Raw genomic sequence first — 26,702 nt, forward strand, 5'->3', positions numbered from 1 at the left:
TCCCGCCCCGCTGCCCGCCCGCCGCGTTCCGGCCCGGCCATGGCGGGGGACGGCGAGGAGGATCTAGCGGCCTTCGTGGCCCTGCACGGGGCTGCGCTCCGCGCCTCGCGGATCCCGACGCGCTACTGGGAGAGCCTGAGCCGCAAACTGCGCGGAGAGGTGGGTGAGCGGCGCTGGGGGCGGCCGGAGCGGGGCGAGCGGCGCTGAGGGAGCAGCCCCGGCGGGCAGCCCTGAGCCGGGGGCGAGCGGCGCTGAGGGAGCAGCGCCGAGCCGGGGGCGAGCTGAGGCCGTGGGGAGCGGCGCTGAGCGAAATACCGAGTGGGGGATGAGCTGAGGCCGTGGGGAGCGGGCTGAGGGAAGCACCGAGCCGGGGATGAGCTGAGGCCGTGGGGAGCGGGCTGAGGGAAGCACCGAGCCCGGGATGAGCTGAGGCCGTGGGGAGCGGCGCTGAGGGAAATACCGAGTGGGGGATGAGCTGAGGCCGTGGGGAGCGGGCTGAGGGAAGCACCGAGCCCGGGATGAGCTGAGGCCGTGGGGAGCGGCGCTGAGGACAGCCCCTTCACGCCTGGATGAGGAAGAGAGTCACGGTGTTGCCTAGCAGGGGAGAGTGGGAAAGGCTGCGTGCGGGTTGTGTTACCGAAACTGCAGCTCGGGGCTGTGGAAGACGTCAGGTGTGTTGTGTGTGTCTGATTGCGTCTTATTGTTGTCGGTGTGAAGTTTGGAAGCGTTTGGAGAGCCCGGTAACTGGAGATACAGTACTGGAGACAGGTGATGAATCTAAAAAACCACTGCGCTCTACCAGCTACTAAGCAAAAAATTAACTCTGTCCCCGCCAAAGGCAGGACTATAATGTCCTCGAGCCTTCATCTTTGTATGCCAAAGAGAATTAAGAAAAAAAAGCAACAGTAGGAGTATTAGGCTCAGGATGTTGTCATATGTTTAATGCATTATAGTTTGGGTTGGTTTCTGCCTGATTTTTTTTTTTTAAATAATTTTATTTTCTCCAGTTCACTTCCACACAGATCTGCCCTGCCCTCTGTCATTTATAACTGTGCAGAGCAAACTCAGTCAGTGTATCTCAGGTGTGCATGAGTTATCTGTCTCGGGCAGTTTTCTAGGAGTGTTTTCAGCTCTTCACCTCTTTCAGAGAAGAGGGGTGGTGGAGCTGAAATGTTACGGCAGCAGTTGAAACAATAACAATGCAAGGACTACTTTGTAAAGCATCTCGGGGTGGGGTGGTGCTCTGTGACTCTTACCAGGCCAAATTTTGTAAGCCTTTATGAAATTGCCACGCATAAATGCAGTTGCATTAATCTGGGGAGGTTGCCCTTAGTGAGTCGTCCTGAGTTCTGTCTGTTGAAGCTCTGTCCAGGGCATACAGACCATCCCCTTGCAGGAGCTGGGTATGTTTCAGCTGAAGCTGACCCCTGGCCCTGAACTAAAGGGAGTGTGGAGGCACAGGCACACTCCAGGATGGAGTATCCCTTTTCACCTTTGTCCCAACCATCTGCTTGCTCCCTGGAGCTTTGTGATGAGAAAGGGAAGAGAAATAAAGTCAAGAAAGGCAGTGATTTTAAACAGATTGTAAAGACACAGGCTGTATTTAAATTTTTTTTATTCTGTTTGCACATCTGCAGCCCAGCCTCAGTGATGAGGAAAGCTGTCTTTGATTTGTGGGAGTAAAGGAACAGGGATCTGAGGCAGGAAAGAGACGCAACCCGAAGCTGGCTGTCTGGAGAGTTGAGAGTGCTTGAGGGAGTCTGGAGGAGTCAGCCTGGAGAAGAAAATATGAATGAGGTGAACTCTTAGTCCTAGGGAGAGAAAGAGATGTGATGGGGGAGAAGGCACCTAGTGGTAGTTTGCTGGGAGGCATGATAAGCAATGAAGAAAGAGGTGAGATGGGATGAGAAGCTTGAACAGGTAGTATAGGTGTGTTTATAGTCAGGAAGGGTCTGAATATGTGCCTTTTGCTTTCTGTCTGTTGTATGTCTGGTACTGTTAATAACAGGAAAACATGTTTATTGCAGAGAAAGCAAATCTACATTTTCTAAAATATATGTCCAGTCACAAACTTCTTATGGGATTACACCCCCATCAGTAAGTATTCATGCAAGTGACTTAAAGGAGGAATCTCTAATGCTCTGCTTAGGTAGGAATGTATGAGAGGGGATGTCCTGGAAGAGGATGAAATTAAGCTGCTAAGAAAACCCGAAGTTGAGAGCTGTTGCATTTCCATGTGCCAATATGAAGCTGGAGGTAACAAAGTGAATCTGTGCTGTGACACAACGCAGGCTTAAGATTTGTGACCTGTGGCTGAAATCCTTGCTTGTTACCAACCTCGGCTGGGAGGGTGTAACATTTCGAAGGTGAGACAATAGAGTGAGAAGAGCGCCATGGTGTTGATGTTTTTACAGAGGCTGGGATGATGAAAGGCAGAAGGAAGAAAGCACGTGCCCTAAGGCAGCAGGCTGCTCCTGCTTCGTTTTACTTGCAGTGGTGGCTGAGCAGGCTCTTCTGTTCTAAGTGTCCCAGTGTGTGTGGAAAGAGAGACTTAATTATTTCACTGAGCTTAGGAAGATGAATTAAGCTGCTGAGAGTGCTTGTCTCTACTGTTGCAGCTTCTGCCCAGAAGGAGGGCAAAAGGATATCGAGAAGATTGGGATGTCCAGGAAAAGTTACTGTAGGGAGTGCTGTGGACTGGGATGACCTCTCGGGGAGGTAGAGACAGAGTTACAGTGCCTTACTTAGAGCTGGGCCATGTGGAATGGCTGGAGGAGCAGCAGTAAAGAAAGCAAAGGAGGTGAGAGGAAGGGGTGAAAACGTTTTGGGAGTCTAGGTAATAAAGAATAACTGAGGGGGCAAAAAACCAGTGCAACACAGAGCATAGGATGAGTTTCCTTGTTTCATGTGTAAAGACGGGAGGAATTTTTCATTTGTTCTAACCTGTTGCAAAGATTAAAACTTTCTAGCGTGGAACTTGAAAAATTTGCATCCATAGTACAGATAAAAATATCTCTTACATCAATACCTCTAGGACCCAGCCCAAGCAGTTGTTTTCCAACACTCTCACATGTGTTTCGACATACAGAGTGAATGCACCCTGCCTCCTCTGTGTACACTAAAGCCTGTGAGAAGTGGAGGGTTTGGGTTTTTTTATGTACCTTGGGATCTGCTGGAGCAGGTTTCGTTCTGAGAGCATTATGTAATTGAATTGCTCATTCAAAACATGATATATCTGCTGGATGGGTAAACCTGCCTTTATTGATTTTGCATTTAGCATTCAGTGTCTGTTGGTAGGAAATGTTTTTTTATTTCTGGCAGAAACTTGAAAAACAAAATACATGCATGCGTCATCATTCACTACAAGTGCTGAAATTCTGTTTCTAGTGTAGTGGTTGTGTCTTATGCTACTGGATAAAGTGTGTATACTATGTTTATAAGCCTGGAAAATACAGTGCCTGCATCTTATTTTATTCACAATACACTCAGTTATTTTGCAGGCTTCTGTGTTTTGCAGGAAGATTTTTGTAGCCCTCAGATGTTGCTGGCAAAAGACTGCTTAGAGTTTCATCCCAGTTAGAAATGGAGGCTTTTAATTAATTAGAGGGAGTGCAGCATGACAATCCTACTAGACTTTTTTTGTTCCAGAGCAGTGGGGGGCAGCCTGTTGCTCAGAGGTTGCCCGTGGCCTACAAAGCAGTTTGCAGTGTGCCTTAAAAGAATTTGCTGGAGATACCTTTGTGGTAATTGTCACGACATGTGCCTGCTTTGGTTTCAGGTTCTCTGGTTCGTTGGGGTTGGTTAGGTTGGAGCTGCACCTGAACGTGGAGAGGGAGGGATTTTGCCCAAACATGTTTTGCTTGCAAGCAGTTGTGCCACTGGAATGTGTTGGTACCCTTTTGCTGGCTTCTAGAGATTGCTGGTTGCTCTGGTGGAGTACTTAATGTGAGGTCTCCCTATGCTGCTTCAAGCCAAAGATTACTTTTTAGATTGGTGGTGTGATCTTATCCAGCTGGTTTTTGCTTAAGTAGCTTACTTAAGATTCCCTTAATGGAGCTGCTGTGTTAGGAGGTTCAGTGTGACAGCCTGGCTCTAAGGGAGGAAAGAAGAGAGGATAGCAATGCTGTCCACACAAAACTGTCTGTGTATCCACACTGACAGCAAGCTGCTTCTGCCAAACCCCTCAGTGCACTACTGAACTGCTTGTATTATCAATTATGAGTTTGAAAAAACCAAAACTTTCAGCCACTGATCAAGGTAGTCTTAAGCTGCTGCCCCAAAAAGTGTGATTTGCTTGGGGTGAGGAATACACAAAATTCATTTTTACAAGGTTATAAATAAATTCTTTAGGAGAAATGTTTAATTGAACATAATTCTGTAAAGGTATTAAAAGTGGAGACTTTTTGTTAAATGCAGTTGCTACAGTCTCATGCATCTGATGATTTGTTGGAGGGAGAGATTAAAATTTAGCTTAGAACATTTGGAATCCCTTCATTTTTCTCAGTCTTGAGATGATACTTAATAAAATGCAAACCCACCAGCTTCCCCTTAGTGTTGTGGCAGAGCTTGCTATTCGTTGTGGGTGTTTGGTAAGCGGGTGGAGCCTGTCATGAGCGAGGGCTGAATGTGAGTCAGCCGCTGGCACACCTCCTGTCTCACTCTCACCAACTCCTTAAGACAAAAGCTCGGTGCAGAAAACACACTGCAGCACGTCAAGTGCTCCCCTGAGTCACACTTGCACTTTTCATTTTCTAATGACTGCCAATCGCTTTGCTGCAGTTTCTTGTGCTGGCTAATGAGCTTGTTGAGGATGGCCCTTGATGCAGGGGCAGGAGCAGTGAAGTGTCACTTCAGGGAGGAGTGGAACATGTTTCCTGGCACCTTCTTTTGCTGGCTGCCCTGGGCTGGGATTAGCACGTGTGCCCTGAACCAGGCTGGAGAGCTCATCCAGCTGGAAGCTAACCTGACAAAAATTGTGAGCACAGGGAAAAGCTTTTCCTTTTGCTGGGGCCTTCATGCACCTACATGAATTTGAATGACTATGAATTTTCAAGACAAGTGTGCAGAGACTTAAAGAAACATTGGAGGCTACTATTAGAACAGCAAGAGGTTGTGATATTGCTTGCTATTCAGTAATGATATCCTCTTCCAGCAACTGGAGAACTGGAAATAAATTAGAACTGCTATTTTGATACCTGCTGAAGTGAAAGATACTCTGTTTCTGGTTTTTTGGTTTTTTTGGGTTTTTTTTTTAAGTAGGTGTATTTTAAATCTCTGGTAAGTTTGTTTGCAGAGTAATTTTCTTTACCCCGAGAAAAATGCATCTGTATGTATTAAGCCAACATGCTGTTAGCATCTTCTTAGCATTTAGCTAAGAAGCTGTTAGCTAAGAAGCTATTAGCTAATAACAGCTAATAGCTGTTAGCTATTGTTAGCATCTGGAAGGCATCCCTGCCCAATGCAGCAGGGATGGAACCGGGATGATCTTTTAAGGTTCCAACACAAGACATTCTGTGATTATTTTTTTTTTTTCCCACCACAGCCCCCTCCCCTTGCCTTCTGCCATCCCAGAGGAAAACACTGTCCCCTGTTCCTCAGAAGGGAATTTCAGATACTTTTCCACTTGGACATGCTCTATGAACCTGCTCTGTGGCTTACAATGAGAAGTAGGTGTTGTTTCTCTGCTGCCTTCCTCCCCTGCTAGCTGTTTTTGAGCAGCTGTCCAATTTTTCTAGATGGTCTTTTTTCACAAATGTGGAGTTGATTTCCTCACCCTTCTGTTGAGGCTTAACAGGAATAGTTGTCCTAAAGGAAAGCTCACCTGAACAAATAAAAGCTTGTTGCTGCCGCTGAGATTTTCCAGCTAATAAGTTGTCACTATATAGAAGTATTGACTTCTGATAATGTGGCTTTGCAGGCTGTGTGTAACCAGGCTTGGAGTGTTGAACCAGTAACTCCAGAGCTCACACTTTAGACCTTTCTCCCTCTCTGCTACTCTTTAGTCATATTAGATTGAGGCAAAGGATTTGTCTGCCTGTGCCTCATTTGTTAGGTAGTCTGTGGGTGACTCTAGCAAAATAATTTTCTCTGAAAGAATTTCAACAGTCTTTTGAGGCTTTACATATTTTTGTCTTCTTAAAAACATATGTTCCTTTTGAAATCATGAAAGTTGTCAGCAGGGTCTTGGTTCTGCAAGATATTCAAGCCCACTAGTTGGCAAGGCAGCCTTGTGTGGTAACTGCCCTGATTTCTATATGTTCTAGATGAAGTTGTTGCATCCAGAGTAGGCAAGAATGTAAACAAGCCCCTTTCAGCACATTAGTGGAGGTGAGTGTATACAACTTGACTTGCAGCAGTATAAGGAATCTCCCAGTTTATCTGGAGGTGAGTGAGCGCTGACTTTCTTTTAGAGAGAAAGAAGAGAGAGGGGAGGAGGCTGAGATTTCTTAACTGGTTCAGAACTCAATTGCGAAAAGCTCTTTTTCTTCAGGAACCTTAAGGTACCTTAGGGAGCCTGGGTAACACTCAGTTTTGCAGGTCTTAAATTACTGCTTTTAGCAGAGGTATTCTGTTTTCAGCCTTTAAATTCTTAATGAGGCGTTAAACTAATAGACAATCATTAGTAGATCTGTTAGTGCCAAAGAAACCGACAAAGCTTCCTGCCAATATTAACTAAAGAAACTTCCCAAACAAACAGCTCTCTAAAAATGTGAAAGAAAAGATACTGTTGTTCATTTGTCTCTTAAGTTAAAAAGGCCAATTTTTATCAGATTGACTGGAAGAAATGTCTACAAGTGTTGCGTTGTGCATATCTGCCTTAACCAATTGCACAACATCGTGTGCACTTTCCATCTCAGGTGTTTGATGCTGGTGACTACTTTGGAATAATGCAAGTAGAAGAGGTGGATGAGGATGAAGAAGTTGATGAAGAAATGGAAGAACAATTTAAAAAAGCAAATCCTGGAAATGGACCTTGTTTCAAAGTTATTGTAACAAATGAGAATGGGCTTCAAGCCTCTAATCCCGATAGGTGAGTAGTGATTTCAAAACTAGTGTTCAGTCTTTGAGTACTGTGAAACCCTAAAATTACAGTGACAGTTTGCTTTGAGACTAGTTTGATCCTATTCAGAAATACTCTTTTCCTACTCTAAGGCATAGCTCCATGTTTGAGGAAGGATGCATGCTCTGAGGCATACCTTTTAAAGGGTACTAGAAGTGCAAATGTCTTAATGTTGTTCCTTTTTAAATCATGGAAGAAGATACTTAGAGATTGGTTTTTGTAAATGCAGGGAGAAAATAGGGAAAAGGCAACCTTGAAATGAATTCTGCAGAAATAAAACAAACCTTTGTATCTGCAAGTCTGTGTGCCTTTGGGCAAAAAACACTAAAGAAGTACTTGTGACCTCCACAAATCTCATGCTAAGAAAGTATTCACTGTACTTTTCTGTGGACTATTAAATTTCCTTCAGTTGGTTAAAGTATAATTCCAGTGTGGTCATGTGCATACATGTATAATTGAATATATCAAATTACTGTTCTCTTGCTTCAAAATCAGATTGTCTGCCATGAATATAAGACTAGGATGCTATAAAAGTATAAAACTAGAATAAAGTTGTCTAAGAAACTACTTAAAATTATAGCACTGCTTTTTGTGTTCTTACTGATTTCAAACAGAGCAGGCTCTTTGTCATACATAATAAACAGCAGTGAGATGAAGTCATCTCTGCTGGAGATCTAAATGCAATTCTGCTCAGTTCTATAAAACTTCTGTGATACCTTTCATTCTTTTGAGATCTTAGGTAAACATGCAAAATCTAAACATTTAAATTAGACTTGATGAGTAAAACCAACAGGTATCTGCCTTTACATCCCTGCTTTAACACAAGCCATTGCTGCTCTAAATCTGAGAATGCACGTAGATTATTAAGTTCAAAACCAGCTCCTGTGATAATCTTGGGCTTCCTTGCAGCATTCAGGTATGTGAATATAGGAGCAGAACACCAACACACCTGTTTGCTAATGTTTTCAAAGATCTGGACTTTAGCATTCTCTGGAGCCTTTAATTTTAAAATTAAATGAGGTTTCATGTGTGTGTGGAGTCTGGGAAACAATAATTGTTCAGGCATACTTGCCCTATGTGACAGCTGACATGTTTTTAGCCTTCTGAAATATGGGTGTTGTGCAGGGGTTTTTTGTGTGGTTTGGGATTTTTGTTAGTAAGTAGAATTCAGATTTTTCTTTGCATTGGTTCAGTAAGATGATATAACCAAAATGTGGAGAACCCTTCTTTTTGAAAAACTGGGTTTTTTCCTAGAAGTCATACAGCCTACACAAAGGTTAAACTTGTCAAGGGAAGCCATGCCAGATGTGTATGGTTTTATTTTGGGTTAAATTGTAATTTTTTAAAACAATGCAATTTTAAAAAAAAATAACTCAGGGGCACACCCCACCCAAAGAAAAAAAGACAACAAAAACAGATTGAAATAATCTAAGCTTAAAACTTGCTCATTTTCTATAATAGCATATACAGGCTCTTGATGATCAGACTTCCCCACCTGGCTTTACAGATGACAATGGATGTCACAAACCTCATGGCCAACAATGTCCTCAAATAATTTTTCAAAATAATGTATTATTGTTTTCCCTCTCTAGGCAAGAATATCAGGTTGATGTAGCAGAGTTAATAGTGATTAAAAGGGAAGAAATTTGTGTTCTTGGCTTTTAAAGGGAATAGGTTCACAAACTTGAGTGCATGTTCTTCCTTTGCCCCTCATTTTCATGGAAATACTTGCTAAGCCCCATAAGCTTTCTAGAACAAAACCATTGTGTAAGTTACTACTGGAAAGTTGCTCCTCCCCTGCAGTGCCACACTGTGTGCTCTGGGAGTGACTCTGTGACTAAGAGCAGATCAGCTATCAACCCATCTCCAGGGAAATAAATGCAGCTTTCATTCCCAGAGCATGTGGCTGTGCACGTGTGAGAAGGCAGGGGTGTAACAGCAGCCAAACTCTCCCGCAGTGTGTTCCTCATCGACCACGCCTGGACCTACCGCGTGGAGCACGCCCGGCTGCAGCTGCGCCGTGTGCCCGGCCTGCTGCACAGGATGGCCAACCTCATGGGCATCCCCTTCCACGGAGAGGTCCCAGACGAGGGCAGCATCGAGCAGGTGCTGCAGGAAATGTGGAAATACAACCAGACCTACCAGCTCTCTCAAGGGGTGAGTCTCTGCAGGATGCTAAAAGTCGGTAGGTGAAGACATTCCAGTATGTGGATGTTAACAGAGATGCATGTTATCAATTAACAAAGATCCTTTACAGGCATCTCAGAATAAACTTCTGTTTGGAAGGAGGGCAAATGCAATGTAGAGCTAAAACACACAGCTTTCTGATGAGAAATTTGAGGGTTTTTTTAAATAGAGTCTGCTGCAAAAGAAAGGGGCCATAAGGGCGAGGTCTGTTTGTATGTTATGTCACTTTTTTTCCTACTTGAAGTTTTTCGTAGTGAAGGAAAGAACCTCTCATAGAATCAGCTGGTTTGCAGGAGGGTGTTTCAGCTGTGCTTGCAGTTTTCCTCACCTGTACAGAGTGCTTTACAGACCAGAGGTATATTTGCACTGTCAAGTAACTCCCTGCTTTGTACTGTGTAAATGTTACTTTACTGTCAGGTGAGAACCAGCTACCTTCAAGATGGAACCTGAGTGTTTCTAGGCATGACTCCTGCTGCAAGGGCTGCTCCTTTTAGGTTGTGTGGGTAAGATCACACCAGGTTTGCTCACCCTGCCCTCTGTAGTCCTTCAGCTCTATACCAGCATGTCTTGAGCCTTCAGACACCTTCAAGTGCACACATGCCATTTCTGAGGGAATACAACCCTTAGGATTCAGCTGAAAACCCTATTGTAGGGTTTGCAGTGGAACTCCAAGGCTTTTTTGAGTCTTTGGAATTAAAGAGGAGAGAGGTGGATTCTTTGGGCTGAGCCCTATGCAGAATGGGCAGGGCTAACCCTGAGCAGTGCAAGCATGATCAAACTGCACCTGTTAGCTCAGGGTCTTGAGCTTGTTCTCTGGACTGGTCACCTTTATCAATTACACTCCCAGTAAAATCAGGTCTGAAAAGTCCCTGAGAAGGGGATTCATTGTGACTCCTTTTTCCTTAAATGAAAGGGAGATGTGAACAGTATCTCTTAGTCTTCATATCCTATCTCTTTGTTTCTCAATTTGTCATGAATAGCTTGTCAGTCAAATGGAATTATCTGTGTTACCACTTGAAAAGTTATTTCCCAGAAGACAATTAATTCAACCTGTAGTTAAACTTGTCTTCTGTTCCTTTTTCTGGCATTAGGTTGCTTGAATATCTTAAGTCTAGTCTCTCTGCTCCATTCCTGCATCTGTAAAAAGACCACAGCAGTGCTACCAAGCAATTTAAAGTTTATTCTCTCAGTCAGGGATTTTTCATGGCAAGTGTTGCAGGAAGGGGTGCTTTGATGATGCAGCCTCAACACTCACAGCCAGCTGTGAGTGCGGGAGGCAGTTTTGCTCTCCTTCACTCCTAAACTTCAAACACATTTTAGCTAACTGATTCTGATAGAAACTGAAGGAAAACTAATCCTACCAAGCACTCTTCTACTAATTTACCTCTCTTAAATGCCTGGTTTGGTTCAGGGAAAGCAGCTCAGGTAGGCAATAGCAGTAGCACGAGAAAGAAGATGGGACTGCAGGGAGGTGGGAGCAGACTAGCCCTTCCCAGCAGTGCCTGGATGCTGGCTTAGCCTCAGGGCTGAGAGCATTACTCTGTGTGGAGCACCTGCCCAGAGTCCTGGCTGAAGCAGGAATCTGAGAAATGGTGTAGGGGTGCTGCCAGTGCCTCTGTCTGCTGGAGCTTTTCCTGCAACTGATGTGTGTGAGATGTCTCCCTGTGTTTAATCATGCAGACTGCAGAGGAGAAGGTTCCTGTCTGGTACATCATGGATGAGTTTGGATCACGCATTCAGCATTCAGATCAGCCAAGTTTTGCAACAGCACCTCTCTTTTATATGCCTCAGCAAATTGCTTACACGGTTCTCTGGCCTTTGAGAGACCTTGAAACTGGTGGTAAGTGTGTGTCTGATGTGATGGGGTTTTCTTTAATACTTGCAAGACAAAATGGGCCAATTCTTACAAATCATTGAGCATTTCACAGTAGAACAGATATTTCAAGACCAAGATGGCTGCATACTTGCAATGCTGTCAAATACAGAAGTTCTCTCTGGTATTCCTGTATTTTGAGGTACAGACCTTTTACCAGTCCAAAAATGTTGTTACTGTTTTACTGACAGAGAACTTAAATCTTGCATCACTGCCTTAGTGAAACTGCCAATTCAGTCATCTGAGTGGTTTAAAAAAAATTCCTTGAAAGTGTGTTTAGTAGCTTTGAATCAGAAAGTCAAACTCTGAAAGTTGGGAAACACCAGGCCAATGATTTATTCCTGTAATCTTAATCAAGGGCCACCTTATGCCTCCATCGTTTGGAGAAGATAAGTATCCTAAATAATAAAATCATTTAATCATAGTTTTTTAATTATCTCTAACTTTTCATTTAAATAACAAAAGTTGTGCTGGTATTGACTGTAAAATGTCATTTGTGTACTATGCTGTGAGGAAGATTTTCAGTGGAAAAGGAAAGGCAGTTCCTAAAGGCTTTCCTTGTTTTTCTGCAGATGAAGTCACTCGTGATTATGCTTATGGAGAAACAGATCGCCTGATCAGGAAGTGTGTTTTGTTACCATGGGTGCCAGCTGAAGTGTTGGATGTCAGCTGTGTTACTCCAGAGCCACCAGATGAGCATTACCAGGTATAATTTTAACAAGATAATATCATATCTCTGTTACCAAAAGACAGTGTCTAAATAAACATTGCAAGATCTTCCTTCTTTTCAAACTTAAAGAGTGATTCAGAGGACAGCCATTAAATTAAAAAAAACAACCAAAGCACAGTGAGACAAGAAATGTCTTACACTTATATTTAAAAGTGTAAGACATTTAAAATATTTAAGTGTTTAAATACAGGAACAACATAAGTGAGTTCTAATATTTTATTGCTGTATTGCATAGCTTTTTTAATAAGTATACAATAAGGTACTTCATATGAGGCATCCATCTTCCAGTTAGATATTTGATACATTGTCCAGTTGGTTTGATTTATTATTGTAGCATTGCTGTTCAGTCTTGAATTACAGAAAGATTTGTTTTACTGTTTCCGGAGAAGTTATGTTTTTCAGACTGAATACTGGGCTATGTTGTGGTCTAGAACCATTAAATACTGGAGCAGAGACATTTTAATTTGATGGCACTATTATAAAGTACTCATTCAATTTGTTTCCTTTCTGATAAAGGCTTGGGATATTTTAATGATGTGAAATTCATGTCTGGAATCTCCTTCTCATGAACTATGTCTGGATGCATTTCACTTTTTAGAAAAGTGAGGAAACTGATATCTGTGAGGACGCTGTACTGGCAACTAAAAGCATTCAAATTGCAGCTTCTAAAGATGAATCTATGCCCCACCTATCTGCTGCTTTATGATGGGTGAGAGGCAGAAAATGCTGTATCCAGCTTGTTGTTAACAATATTTAGGCAGAAATAAAGTTAACCTGCTTCTGCTAAATACACTCAAAATAGCTAGGCTGTCTTGTAACCTAAGTCAGATTGGTTGGTTGGGATTTTGTGGTTTTGGAAGAGCTGTACTTTGCATTAACAGATGAGGAGCAACAGTGCACCCAGAGTTTGTCCTACATATGTTCTCTTGGCAAGAGTGCCTGGGTCTCAGATGAGGCAACTTTTTTTGCATGTGTTTCAATTCTGTTTGGGTATGATCAGGTCAATTTGAAGAACTGTGTGTGGCACATTTTACCACTGTACCTTAAAAACATCTATTCAAAGTAGCCTTTTTTTTTAACTACCTCTGCCACTCAGCTGTTGAGAAAAGATGACAGCTCTCCTGATGCTAGAACCAGCCAACAGAAAACTCTTTTACTCTAGAATGCCTAGCAGTAGATGAAAGTCTTAACTGGTGACAGAGCAGTGAAGAATAGCTTAGGGCATAGCACATCCCTAAACACCAAAGGTGACACAGCTAGAAAGAGACACCATGCTGCTGACATTTCCAGTTCTCATTATAAGTAAAATAATGAAAGAGTTGTTATGGCAACATTGCAGCTTAACTTTTTGATGCCTGTTTTTTGTTCTGTTACCTCATTCTGGTTTCCAACACAGACCACAAAGGCTGTAACTTAGATACTGTGGGTAATGATGGAGCAATGATTGCAAAAACCAGTGTCAGGGGAGGCAGCTTCTAATGAGGTGTCTGGGATGGAAGAAGTATCTCTTAGGAAGTATCTGTTGCAGAGCAGCAGCTGCTTTTGTTTCTCAAGATGCACTTCTCCTGTCCCAGAGTTTCTGTGAGCTACTTCCTTTGGCAGAGCATCAGCAATGATACAAAAGTGTATTTCCTTTTATCAGTCAGAGGAGGGCTGTACAGGATGGAGTGAGGCTTTGCAGGCATGGTTACTGCTGGAAATGTTTTGCTCATTTTCACAGGAGTAGAATTGGGTTCCAGCTGCTTATAATTTTTTTAGTCATCTGTGGTAAACCATCACGACTAAATGGTCATTCTTCCATTTATTGGAAATAGAGTAACTTTGTCTTCTACTGTATATGTTTGGCTGTGATTTGAGGTTTTTTTAGCGTTTAGGAGACAAGAATTTCTCAGGATCATTCAACAGTGTTGATGTGCCCTGGTCTTGAAGCCTTATTTCTTGATAGGATTTCCTTCTGCCTCTGCTCATGTACTGATTTTCTTTTTTTCCTGAAAAGCACATTACACGACATAATAGAATTGTGAAAATGTAACTTTGCTGAAATTCACTTACACCAAGGAGAATGGTGCAAAGGACTCCATTCTGCCTAGAATTAACTTTTTGTGGTTTTCTGTTTTCTAGGCCATTTTAGCAGAAAACAAGGAGAATCTTCCTGTAGCAATAAACCCACCAGTTTATGCCAAAGACAAAGTTTTCAAGTACGTATCCACAAACAAAATGTTTTCTTACCAGAATTATGTGTAACAATTCAGGCTGAACAGCCTTTTCCTTCTGTGAACAACAGAGGCAAGTTAAAGGTGTGTTTATATGGGGTCACTTGCCTAAGATTCTGACATAGTAGTTGCTCTTGTTGGATTTATTCTTCAAAGTGAATGAATTGTCACTTACAGCATTTCTAAAGAATAAATTTAGTTGGTTTTTTTTTTAATTAAGTGCCACCTTCTGGGTGAAAGAGAAGTTGCAGAATGTTTTAACACTAACTTATATAGTGTTGTTTTCACTAAGTATGACTAAGGTATATATTATTATAGCATGTATGTCCACAGGGATACCTGCACTGCTTTGTGCTGTGTGAATATAACAGACTATTCCCCTTCTTCAGATGCCATTACCAAACAGGACTCTTATAAAAATCTGGGATGTTTTAAATTGGATATGTATTTGCTACAAATCTGGACCGTGTGCTGTGAAACCGTTTCAGAAGAAAGCTGGAAGAACATTGCAAAGATAAGGGATTTTTGTGAGCAAAAGCAGTGATGCTGCATGGCCAGGCTGCCTTGTTGCTGGTTTTATTCCAGAAAAACAAGCCATTGCTTAGCATGTGCTGTGAGTTGCACTCCGGAGTGTTTGTAATCTGACACTGGGATCACAGTTCTTGCTTGAAACATTTGGCTTAAGGGGTAAAGTTGCACTAAAATGTATTTGGTTAGATGTACTCACACACCAGCTGCTTCTGTTGATTTGTTATTCCCTAGATCAACTTTACTTGAGAAGAACTACTGAAAATCAAAGTCATTTTGTTGAGAGGCATTTGGTATCTTGCCCAGTAATAGTCAAGATTCTTTTTGTAGTTGAAATCTCTGATTACAAGACAGTGAGGATAAGCAAAAGCTGGTTTTTTTCATCTGGTATACTCAGATACAGGAGTCAAAGGGAGATGCATTCTAATAGAGGCAGAAAGAAATATTGAGAATGCTGGGAAATGCAGATATATTTTTCACTGCTTACTTCTGTATTTTATATCTTACATTTCAAGTAAATGGCATTCACATTAGGAAAGGAAGGAAGGAGGGGGAAATACATCAAATTCTTTGTGCTCTTCTTCTGAGGAATTTCATCCACACCCAATCAATGTACTCCTAAGGGTTTTCCTCTCTTTTTGTTTATCTAGTTCCTGTCTGGACAGAAGGCCTTAAGGTCCTTCTCATGCTCTGATTTTTGTCTACTAAAGTTCCTCCACGAGTAGAGCAGCATCTCAGAGTCTAGAGGACTGAGTGGGGGTTGCAGACTTCCAGTGCTCTTGGCCTCTTTTAAAGCTTTAAAGGTTTTAAGGCTGTCACCATGGACAGACAGATGGGAACATGTGGGGCTGGGTAGATGTGTGTAGCCTGTTAATGTGTATGCTCTGCTTTGTGGATTGCTGCTGGTTTAGGGGATTCAGAAGAAATTCAAGGCATGAGGTTGCAGAGTTTAGAACCTGGAACAAATTCTGAGTCATCTTGTATCCAGGCAGAGCTAAGACAGAGAATGGGAAGATGGAATAAATGTTGAACCTGAATCCTGAAAAGGAGGGGAACAAGTACAAGTAGATTGATACAGCAAAATTATGGGTTCAATTAGGTCTTGTAGCATAGTAACTGCTGCCCTAGGGAGGTTGTTCTATCCAGCTGTGCTGATTGCTGAATGGGAAGAAAAGGTGAATAAAAGAACTAAATGCTTCAAAGACAGATTTATTCAGGAAAGTCTCCCCAGTTTGTGTTAGGCTTGATCATCTGTTTCTTTTGATCTCTTTCATGTTTCTCTTCAGTTATATCAGTCATTTTTTTAAAAATGTCCAAAGAGCTGTTATGAGACAGCTCTTTGTTTTGGTAGGTCTTGTAAGCTCTGTGCTATGGGAGTTGATTCTCATAACTGCTTCTTAGCTTTAAATATTTTGAGTAAATCAAGTCTCGTGTAAGCATATTTTTTCTTACTTCGATGATTTCACTGGATATCATCTTTAATCCCAGGCTTTATAGCATCCCTACCAGGACTTCTGTAAGACAAGAAAAAACCCCATCATTTGGGAGGTATGGTTGTCCCAAATTATGGGAGAACCCTCCCTCTTTGGGAGGCTCTCCTTCTGTGCAGAGATCTGATTGTTTCAAATGTGTGCCTTAATACTGGACATACTAAAGTACCTGAGGGAATCTGACCACTAAACTCAGTGTTAGATGTTGGCAGTGAAATACATTAATTTTACATAGTGTTTCTAGGAAATTTTCATTCTCAAACTGAAATAATGTGCTTTCCAGAGCTTTTGACTGTCCCAAGACTTTTCATGGTAAGAGGATAGTATACAGAATGGGTGGAGTAACTTAAAACCTTAGAACAAATGAAATGGCCTCATTTTCCCTCTAATATTAACCTCTCTCAGCTTATTACAGTAGTGTTCCTGCACTTAACAAAGATAGATTGAGCTCCCCTATTTCTTTTGTGCTGCACTTTTGTATTCTTTAAGCAAGCCTTCAAATGCACAATCCTGAGTGCTCTGGCACTGGGTCTTTGTGGGATGGTGACTTGTAGGGTGTATTTGTAAGGAGCCAATTTGGGATTTTCTGAGCAACTTATATGTTAGTAGTTCTTGTGCTGCATGTGTTCTTTTATGCATATTTGTGTGGAGATTTTGGATGCTTCAGGATTTTGTTACAGCATTGTATAATTGACCTATTATCTTCAGCTCACCACTTAAGATTTACTTTTACTTCAAGGACCAACAGTTGCTCCAAACTAGTGGATATTAGGAAGCTCGTAGGTTTGGCAGAACCCAGAGTGCCAGTATATCAGATTTGGTATTACACTTTCCCCTAGGGTGCAGACTTAGAAAGAGAAGTCAAGAAACCACATATTGCAGGAAGAAATGCTAGTGGGACTCTGGAAATACCAACTTTGTTCTGTTGCAACAGTGAGGAAAGATTGGTGGATTTTGTCAGCAACAATGTCAGGCTGATTTACTGATCTACAGTGAAGTCATCTCAGTTATAGAATTCAGCATAAATAGTGTAACCATTGTAGTATCTCACACATGGAGCTATGCAAAGCATCTTACATACTTTGCTTTTTAAAGAATTTCTTTCCCCTTGTCACTGGGCAATTTCTGCAGTTCATCTTTTCAGAGAAGTGTCTCTCAGGGGAATATATATTCTAGTTGGGTAGTAGTGGAGGAGGAGAGGAAAGTTCCACAACTGATACAGAAGAGATCTGGAGAGGAGGAAGAATATAGTAGTTTCTCATGGAAAAAATTAGTGGTTGCTTAGTCTGATTAAATATTCCCTTACCATGAGAATGATGTAAAAAACCCCAGTCTTTTTGAGTCAACATGGTGAATTCTGAATTAAGTGACCTCACTTTAAGCTGTAAAGTCATCAAAATAACCATTATTTCTATCTGCTTATTTTAGCATCCAAGTTACTGGTTTTACTTGAGAGGGAAATTTTAAGATATATAACAACGTGGCTCATTCCTGGTTATGTCCTGAAATGTCTGTCAGGTTTGGTTTAGGGTTTTGTGTGGTCAAATGGGGGTTGAGAGAGAATTTGTATCAAACCTCAAAGCTGTGTGTATTTCCAGCATATACCCAATGTACCTACTTTCATATGTTTGGGTTATTTGGTAAATTTTCTGTGTGTGAAGTTCTGAACAAACAAAAATAACCTTCTGAAGCTACTGAGAAGATTTCCTATGGCTTTATTTCACGTGGATGGCAGCAGGTTGATTTTTAGAGCTCTTTTAGGAGTGAAGATATTGACAAGGTCACTCTCACTTGTGGACTTTTCAAGTAGAATGGTGAATTCATGTTAGTGCTTCTCTGTCAGGGACCTAGTCATCAGGTGCTGAACTGTTAATTTTTGTGAAGGTGTTGGAGCTAAACCACCTCTGAGGTTTCTGTTCTCAAAAGACAAATTTTTTTAATCTATCCCACTTCAATTGAAGTTGGTTTTGTGTATCAAGAAGAGGTTGTCACAGAGTGTACATGAGCATAATTTCTGTAGAAAGTCGAACTTTAAACTTTTTTTTTTTCTGTTTTAGCATGAGTTGATCAGTTCCAGAGACTAAACTGACATTTTTCTTCATGCGCCTCTTTCTTGTAGGGTTTTCACAGACATTCAGCAAGTCCTCAACAACCTGACACATCCCTGTTTTGTATTCACAGACAACGAGGGAGAAGCAGACATCCTCTACAACTTCTCACACTTCAAAGATTACAGGTTAATTAATTATAGGACTAATTGTTCCTGTGATAATAATATTTTTTCTATAAAAACTGTGTTCCTAAAGGCCTCCACAACATTCCCCCTTCAGCAACCACTTCTTTGCTTTGTAGGAAGCTGAGTGAGGAAAGGCCTGCGGTAATGGTGAATCAGTTCCCTTGTGAAAACCTCCTGACTGTCAAGGATTGCCTGGCATCCATTGCTAGACGAGCTGGAGGACCAGATGGGCCCAGATGGTTGCCTCGGACTTTTAACCTCCAGACAGAATTGCCTCAGTTCATCAGCTACTTCCAGCAACGTGACAGAAGGTGACTTGTGTTTCCTCTTCCTTCCGTTTTGTGCTGACTTGAGCCTACTTTCCTCAAAGACCAGGAGTTCAAGTGAATTTTCAAGTGAAATTTTGAAGTGAAAACTAGGAGCTTTTTAGGTTGTTGTTTTTTTAATGTAAGAGTAGATGAGCAATGCAGTTTGAAACCGAGAAACTTCGCTGTGATTTGAATATAGATTTGAAGTCCATTGCTTTTTGTCTAGTCAGGATCTTACCTCTTGTGTTTAACAGATATACAAAGCCTCAAAATGTGTTTGCAGCAAGTGTGGGGTTGTTTTTTTTTTTCCAAGGGGCAGTAGCAGTGGTTCGTGCTCTTAAGCCAGAGTGGAAAATGTTTAAAGTACTTGGGTTCTGTAAGGTTGTGAAAGTAAAATGGAGTTTTAGTGTTAGCCTGAAGCAGTTGTGGAGCTTTAGGGTTTTAAATCCACATTGTGTGCTGCTGCAGCTGCCTTGAAGTGGTTGGAAACTATGATTTTTCTTTTTATAAGAAAGAAAGAGAGCATTAGCTACTGCTGCATAATCTCTTCTGTCTGGCATGGAACAGACAATACCAGGAGTATTCTGGTTGAGAGGTTGCTGCTTTGGTGACACTTGTTTATTATGGTGACACCTGCCAGGTGTTTCATTTTGCCATTATTTGCTATATATAGTCTGTTACTGACTGGCATGAGCAGGAGAGAGCACACCTGCTATGTATCCCTAGGGTGTGGTGGTTTAATTCTTTTTTAATATTAAGGATTGACAGTGAATGCAGTGTGTATGTAGGGAATGGGAAGGAGGACATAGGATTTTTCAAACAAAACAGAAGTTAACTGCTATCTTCAGCTTACTTTATGATGTTTATGATGAAGCTCAAGAAGTTTCTCAGGATGCTTAAATAGGTTTAGGAAAGGAAGACATCGAGCATCACCCTGTCCTAATTTGAAAAGATAGATAAAAGACCAGCATATTGCTGTTTTTTCTCAAGGATATCTCAAACAATTTGCCCCTGGAGGTGCCTGGGTGCTAGGAAGTGAGATGATGGTGCTGTTCTTTCATTTTCCTGTAGGGTGAACTGTTGAGATACTGTGTGGCTTCTTCCCAAAGAGAGGAATTATGGAGTCATTTAATGTGAACGATTTGGAGGTGTCAGTAGGGAACCAACTTGGAATACTGCACCGTACCCTGCCAGAATGTTCTCAGGCTCCTGGCAGAATGATTCCACACCATGACTGGTGCATGTTTATGGTGATGGGTTGTATTCCCCTTTTGATGGAGCCAGATGCAGAAGAAAGAGATAAACACTGAGATCATGCTAGGCCCTAAATAAAAAAAAATAAATCTGTGAAAGGTATCATTGCCTTTTCTCTCTTATGCCTAAGACCTACTGCTCCCAGCTGTCAGCAAAAATCATAGGTCTTGCACTGTGGCCCACACCTTTATAAAGTATGTTTCAGGAGAAGACATGGATCCATGTGAATGTTCAGCCAGATGGATGAGGTGGATACTTAGAGGAATTGTTCTCTCTCTCTTTTCTCTCTCAGAGGAGAAGACAATCACTGGATATGCAAACCATGGAACCTGGCCAGAAGTCTGGATACCCACATCACCAACAATCTTCACAATATCATCAGGCACAGGGAAAGCAGCCCAAAGGTGCTTGGATTTGAATGGGATTTGAAGGGCAGAGCTAAAAAAACTGCTTCATAGAAGGAGGTCAAAAAATCCAAGGGAAATTTATTTTCTTCAAAATTCATATGCTGGCCATAAGCATACAGTTGAGAATAGATTCAGTTTCAAATTGTTCAACTCCGGTAGTTGCAGTGATGAACTCAGAGCCTGATGTTGTCTTATTTAAAAATCAAAACTTGCCCTGACAGTAAGGGATACTCTAGCATGGTGCTGCTGTAAAGCCAATCCTCAGGCTGGCCGACAAACACATTAGCTATAGTCAGCATTGGTCATAAATTGGGGAACATTATTGCTTCTGTCCCCTGGTTGATTGTTATTGCTCTGCTTAGTGGAACAAGGTACCACCTTTGCCAACAGGAGATGAACCAGGAGCTTTTTACGGGAAATATCTGCAATATCCACCTGTACCTCACAGTGTCCCTCCAGCATCATTTGTTGGTGCTGTGTGGACTGTATGTATTTTCTGGAATGCAGACGTGCACATAGAATCTTTTCACAATTCTAGTGCAAAACAACAAGGTCACCAGAGTTAGAGATCTGTGATTTTTAAAAATGACAACATACTGCTTTCCTTGTTTCCACACCCTGTTGACAGAGCGTGACAAAAATAACACTGTGTATTTGTGCACATTTCTGAGGAGAAGCTGAAAAGCAGGCTGGGGTACCTTGAGCCATCGAGGTGCAGTGACATTTGCATGTCAGCTGAGCTGTGTTTAACGTGCTGTGTTGTAGGTGGTGTGCAAATACATCGAGGATCCGGTGCTGTTTGAGCGCGAGGACGTGGGGCTGGTGAAGTTCGACGTGCGTTACGTGGTGCTGCTGCGCTCCGTCCGCCCCCTGCGCCTCTACAGCTATGATGTGTTCTGGCTGCGCTTTTCCAACAGGTACTCACCTCCCCCAGCTGTGCAGGTGGGGGAATTGGGTACCTTGGAAACTAAGGACTCATTCTGTTCCTTAGGGCATTTTCGCTTGATGACTTGGATGATTATGAGAAGCATTTCACTGTCATGAATTATGCTCCTGGTGTGACATTAAAACAGGTAAGCAAATGGCCCAAAACACTCCCTCACCTTTCTGTTGGTAGAAAATCTTCTGGTGCCTGCTCTGTGGCTATTAGCAAATAACCTATTTCACATCCACCTAAAGTACCTTCATGTTAAAAGTACTTGAAGTCCTAAGCAAATATTATTCTAGACTCTTTCCCCGCTCTCCCCTAATCATGTGTGATTATCTAAGGTAATACAAACCTACATTTTGAGTAGAAGCCACGTTGATAGAGACAACAGAATAATTATAAAAGACGACAGCTTGTCATTGTCGAAGCCTTAGTGTGAACTTTTATAACAAGAAATCCTGGAACAAGGAAGGTATTCAGGAATTGTCTTGATTCCCTAGTTCTCTACTTGAATTTGTATGAGTGGCAAATATATTTGATGTTCCATGTTCTTGTCATCTGATTGCTCAGTCATTCCCAAGCAAGACAGCCTTTGATGTTACTAAACTCTTTTAGGTGCACTGTGAAGACTTTATTCCTCTGTTTGAAAAACAATACCCTGAATATCCTTGGACAACCGTACAAGTAAGTCAGCAATTCATCTTCCCCATGTAAATGTTCATGATCTGTTTGGGTTTTTTTTTACTCAGCAAACTAGCTTTTCCAAAAGTGTTGGGTTGTTTGGATTTTTTTTCTCCTAAGACATACTTCATGTGTATCAGTTTCACAAAGGACATCACATGTTAACTTTTACTTTAGAAGCATTTCTTAACTTTCTGTAATTCCCCCTCAAAAATTTGGAAGTTAGAGAATTTTATAATTCCAGAATTTTATTTCATGATTACACTATGATAATTCCTTATCATAGCGTAGCAATATATCCAGTCCTGACTGCTCTCAAAATCCTTGGTCTAGGATCTTTCTTCTTATTCTTCTGAGTTCCATCTCTTTTTGCAGAAGGTTGCCAATGAGATAATCATGATTGGGAAGATTCTGTATTTCATGCAAAAAGGCTGGGAAGTCTAGCTTTTCAGCACTATATTAACACCGACTCTGATTGAATTGAACCACTGAGGTATTCAGGCTGTTGCTTCCTTTGTTCCAGATGGCTCCACAAAATAAGGAGGTGTCAGAACAAGTAGGAATTCAAGTAAATAGGAGGTTACAGTATACAGTAACCTCAGTGGAATGAGATCACAGGATTTTAAGCAGAATTGTTGGTCTAAAGATCTGCCTGTCCCCTTTGAGGTTAGCTTGCTGTGCTGTGAGCACTGGAGCTCACTCAGGAGATGAAGATCTCCAGGGGGCTGATAGAAACAAGTGCTCCCCCTGTCCCAGGTATGCTGTACTTAAAGGGTTACACTGCCAGGTTGGATGGTGCAGAGGCTGCATTTGTGTACTGGGGCATATTTAAAAGAAAACAAGCTAGGCTGGTCTTCTCTTTTTTCTTAAAGACTTCCTGTGCACCAGCAGAATCTCTCTGAGCTACTAGGTTGGAACCCCTGTTTTTTGAATTTAAACTTGCCTTTGAGGCTGCAGTGCAGAATTTTCTGCTGCTGCCCTAGCTTCTCTGTGTTCTGTCCCTGCTTATTGCACAGATGACTTTTCACGAGAACACAGATGGTTCTCTGATAGCAGGGCATCTTTTGTTTGTGAAAAGGAAGCTCCAAATACTACAGTTCCATAAAACATGCGGGAAGGCAGATGAGGGCCTTCTCACTGATTTTAATTTTTCCGCTGTAATTGGTGCTTGAAAGAAAAAGATGAATGTGAAAACCTAGTTCCAAAACATGCACAAAACTGAATTCTTTCATTCTTTTATATTTACTAGGAGCTGGAAGAAGCAGAGTAAATGATAGCTTAGCCTGTATATGTGCATATTTATTCAAAAGTGCATAAATTATCCAACTGTGACTTGATTTCCATAAATTAATTCCCACCAGTTTTAACTAGACCCTTGTATCCAATTAATAATACTCAGAATATGAAAGGGTTTTAAATAGTCTGGAAGAGACTACAAGGGATGAAAAGAGAGATGTCAAAATACATCCTGTAGGTTCCCCAAAGTGGTACTGTGTGCAGAATAGGAAGTTTTACACCATCTTTTTATTTGCAGAGGGAATGGTTCGTTGCAGTATAAACTCAATGCTAAAATTCACACCTGTGTGTTCTTCCTGTTTGATTTTACTTTCAAATTGGATATCTGACTGTTTTTCAAAATACCTATGTAGTATATTCTTGAAATCTCCATGTCTCCCTCACCCTTTTTAGGTATGTGTGTAGAAGATTTTTCACTGCAGAACAGAACAATACAAAACAAAGCTAGAATACAACTTAATAGGCAGAAAAAAACAGCCAGAACTTTACAGTTGTACTTCTGGTCCTCAGAACTGTGGCTCTGGAACTCTCCTAGGCTTTCTTTTTCCCCTCCTCTACACATAAATGCAACACTTTGCATAATGCCTGAGAAGGGGGGTAATTATGATGTGAAATGCACTGCATTCAGGATTTCCATAGTATTTATTGGCTCCCCAGAAAGGTATTGCCATGGATATTGTCAGGTGCTGTGTCCTTTTTCTATGTTGGCATTAGGTCTAAATGCACATTTGGAAGCCAATATATTATGCAGATTTTCATCTGTTGTGTAGTGCAATTGATACAAACCCTGTATGAATGATTAGAAATGTGCTTATTGCTTTTATGGAACCTCATTCCTCATTCAGAGACCTTTTTCTGTTATTAGGAAAGTATTTTTAAGGCATTTGCTGAATTGTTCCAAGCTGCTTCATCTAAACCTGCCCCTCTTGGCATCTGTGATTATCCATCATCCAGAGCAATATATGCCATTGACTTGATGCTTAAATGGGACACCGGCAGAGATGGTGAGAAGTTCCTTTATTTGAATGTTGAATTCTTCATGTTTGTGGACCTTTTCAGAGTTTTATTTCTTCTAACTCGTTCTGTTTTTCAAGCAGTGTGCTCTGGGCCTCCCACTGACACCTGAAGTTGCAGGTCTGTGGGGTTGGCATCTGCCATGCTGGTTAACAGGAATGAATTATGGGGCAGCTGCCACCTGCTTGGCTGCATCCTTGCTTCCCTTGTGCCCCTGCTGCTGCTGTTCTCTGTTTGGAGCAAAAGAGAACAAAACAAAGCAACAGTGGGGCGAGGGGGAACCAAAAGAGCCCAAACAAACCACCACACACAAAACCCCCCAAGCAGGGGTTTGTTTAATTCAGGTTTGTTGCTCCTGTGTAAAGCAGAGTAGGATTTCCTTAGCCATCAAAAGGTTGTTCCTTCACTGAACAATCTTGACACAAGACATGAAATAAAATCCTTTGGTTTTCATTTTGCACAGAATGCATTTGGTCCAGATGAAATTTTAAAAGAAAATTAAACTTCCTGACTTCTTTTAGGAGTGGCATGAAGTAGCAGATGGGGTGGCTGCAGTTGAAGGAACAGATACCAAAGATGTTTAAGAAAGCAAGGTTTGTCATGAAATGTGAAAGGAGAAGCAGAGTTTTCTGGAAGATGTTCCAGCCTGTCAAGCAAAACAGCTGGATCAGGGAGATCCTATTAAATTGCTGCAAATTCTCATTCCTAATGAGGCATTGAATTAGCACAGTGATTGCAGAATTTGTTGGATAATTGTCCTCTGGATAATGATGGTAAACACACTTGTGTCCCTCCAATGAAAACCAACCCACTGAAACAAAAACAACCTACTGGCTTGCCAGTTTTGGTCATAAAAGATGGCTTTTTCCAATCATTTCCTATAAATGCTGGATTAAAGAAAAGCAGTGATTCAGGGTCTCCACAGAGCTTGTTTTAAGCAGCAATGTTTGTGTTTGCCTTTACAGGGAAAAGAATTATGCAGCCTCAGATCTTGGAGGTGAACTTTAATCCTGACTGTGACAGAGCCTGCCGGTACCACCCTACCTTTTTTAATGATGTCTTCAGCACCCTGTTTCTGGATGAAACAGACAACTGCCATGTGACACGCATTGTCTGATCACAGGAGACATGACTCTCCCAATTTCCTTCTCAGATATGCTTAACAGCAGGATTTATATTTCAGTTCTATGAGCTGCTGATGCAATTACTTTCCAATGCTGATCACCAAGGAAAAAAAATTGTATCTGAAGAATATGCATATACTGTCTACTGTATTGATAATCCTTTTGTCTGCATTTTCCTTGTCTTGCTTTGTTCTTTCTGTAAATCATTGGTGTGTGTTGACAAGGTGTCTTCTTTACTGAATATTGGAGACCTCAGAGTAGGACTTGTTTTTCAGGTAGCCTGATTGCTTGCTGGCTGGGAAACATTGCACAAGTTCCTTTTGTCAACATTAAAACTATAATTTACTGAATCATGTTGGAGTTTGTATGTCCCTGTTTTATCTATCCCTCCTACACAGAGATCTAAAAAGTTCTGGTGGGAAATAATATAATAATAATAGGGTGTTTCAGTGCAATGAACTGTGGGGTTAATGAGACTAAAGATTTTATGAAATCTTCCCATTTTTTGTATTTAAAAAGAGAAACAAACCCCACAGCATTTAGGAATCTTGTACTGCTGGCTGTCATCCTTATCCTGTGCCTTAAAGCAGATTTTTGAGGAAGTGAGCAAGAGGCAATGTCTAGAGCAGCACAGGAATACAGAAGCCTAAAGGAATGAAAGGGATTTGGAAAACTCTCCTAGAAGCCCAAACAGTCTTTGGACTTCAAAGTTTAGGGCCTAAGAAAGAGGTACTTGGGAGTGAGGTGTCCATTTGAAATGAATCATTCCTAATCTTTCCTCAAATCAGGGTCACTGGCTAAAATGTAGCATTTTTATGCACAAGTTGCAAAAAATTCTGGTGCCTGTCATGACATATATTCCATAGGTAGTCATTATTTAAGCTAGTCTGCAGCAATTAGGATGTGCTTGAGAGAAAAGTGCAGTTATAAATTAGTGTTAAGTGTTCTAAACGTTGCTTTAAGCTTTGCAAATATGCAATGCATATTCCTCATGATCAGCAACACAGGGGAACATTTGGGGCTATTGCAGGCTGGTCTGCAGAAACCTCCTTTGTTCCACTGACTGGAACACATCTGGAGAAGCAAACTATCTGTGGCTTAGGAAAATCCAATCACTGTGCAGGTGGGCAGAAGGGAGAGAAGGATTGCACAGCCAGAAGTGATGCTCACACCATGTTGGCTTCCTGCTCAGGGGAACCAGAACTGGTTTGGACTCCTTATGTAAATGTGATTTAAGAAATGTTGTGACTGGTTCTCACAGTTTCCTCACAGGTGCTCTGAATTTCCTGGTTTGTCTTGGCCATTGCAAAGGTCAAGAGAAGAGATGAAAGGGCTGTTTTTGAGGCTGTAGCATCCTGCTGCCTTCAGTGTTT

General features: G+C 41.5%; 1 protein-coding gene across 1 annotated transcript; it reads left to right on the forward strand.

Moving 5' to 3' along the window:
• Positions 1-27: 27 nt before the first annotated feature.
• TTLL12 (tubulin tyrosine ligase like 12) lies at positions 28-25,679 on the forward strand. The gene is made up of 14 exons (XM_085048995.1): positions 28-159; positions 6,858-7,030; positions 9,019-9,217; positions 10,928-11,087; positions 11,693-11,826; positions 13,972-14,048; positions 18,201-18,317; positions 18,434-18,628; positions 20,172-20,283; positions 21,052-21,203; positions 21,278-21,359; positions 21,830-21,898; positions 24,057-24,195; positions 25,171-25,679. Exons 1-14 carry the CDS (start codon positions 40-42, stop codon positions 25,320-25,322), a joined length of 1,881 nt encoding a protein of 626 aa, XP_084905121.1. The 5' UTR covers positions 28-39; the 3' UTR covers positions 25,323-25,679.
• Positions 25,680-26,702: the final 1,023 nt, after the last annotated feature.

The sequence above is a fragment of the Lichenostomus cassidix genome, chromosome 1Aa, assembly GCF_008360975.1.
Source record: "Lichenostomus cassidix isolate B80296 chromosome 1Aa, HeHo_3.0, whole genome shotgun sequence".
Lineage (NCBI taxonomy): Eukaryota > Metazoa > Chordata > Aves > Passeriformes > Meliphagidae > Lichenostomus > Lichenostomus cassidix.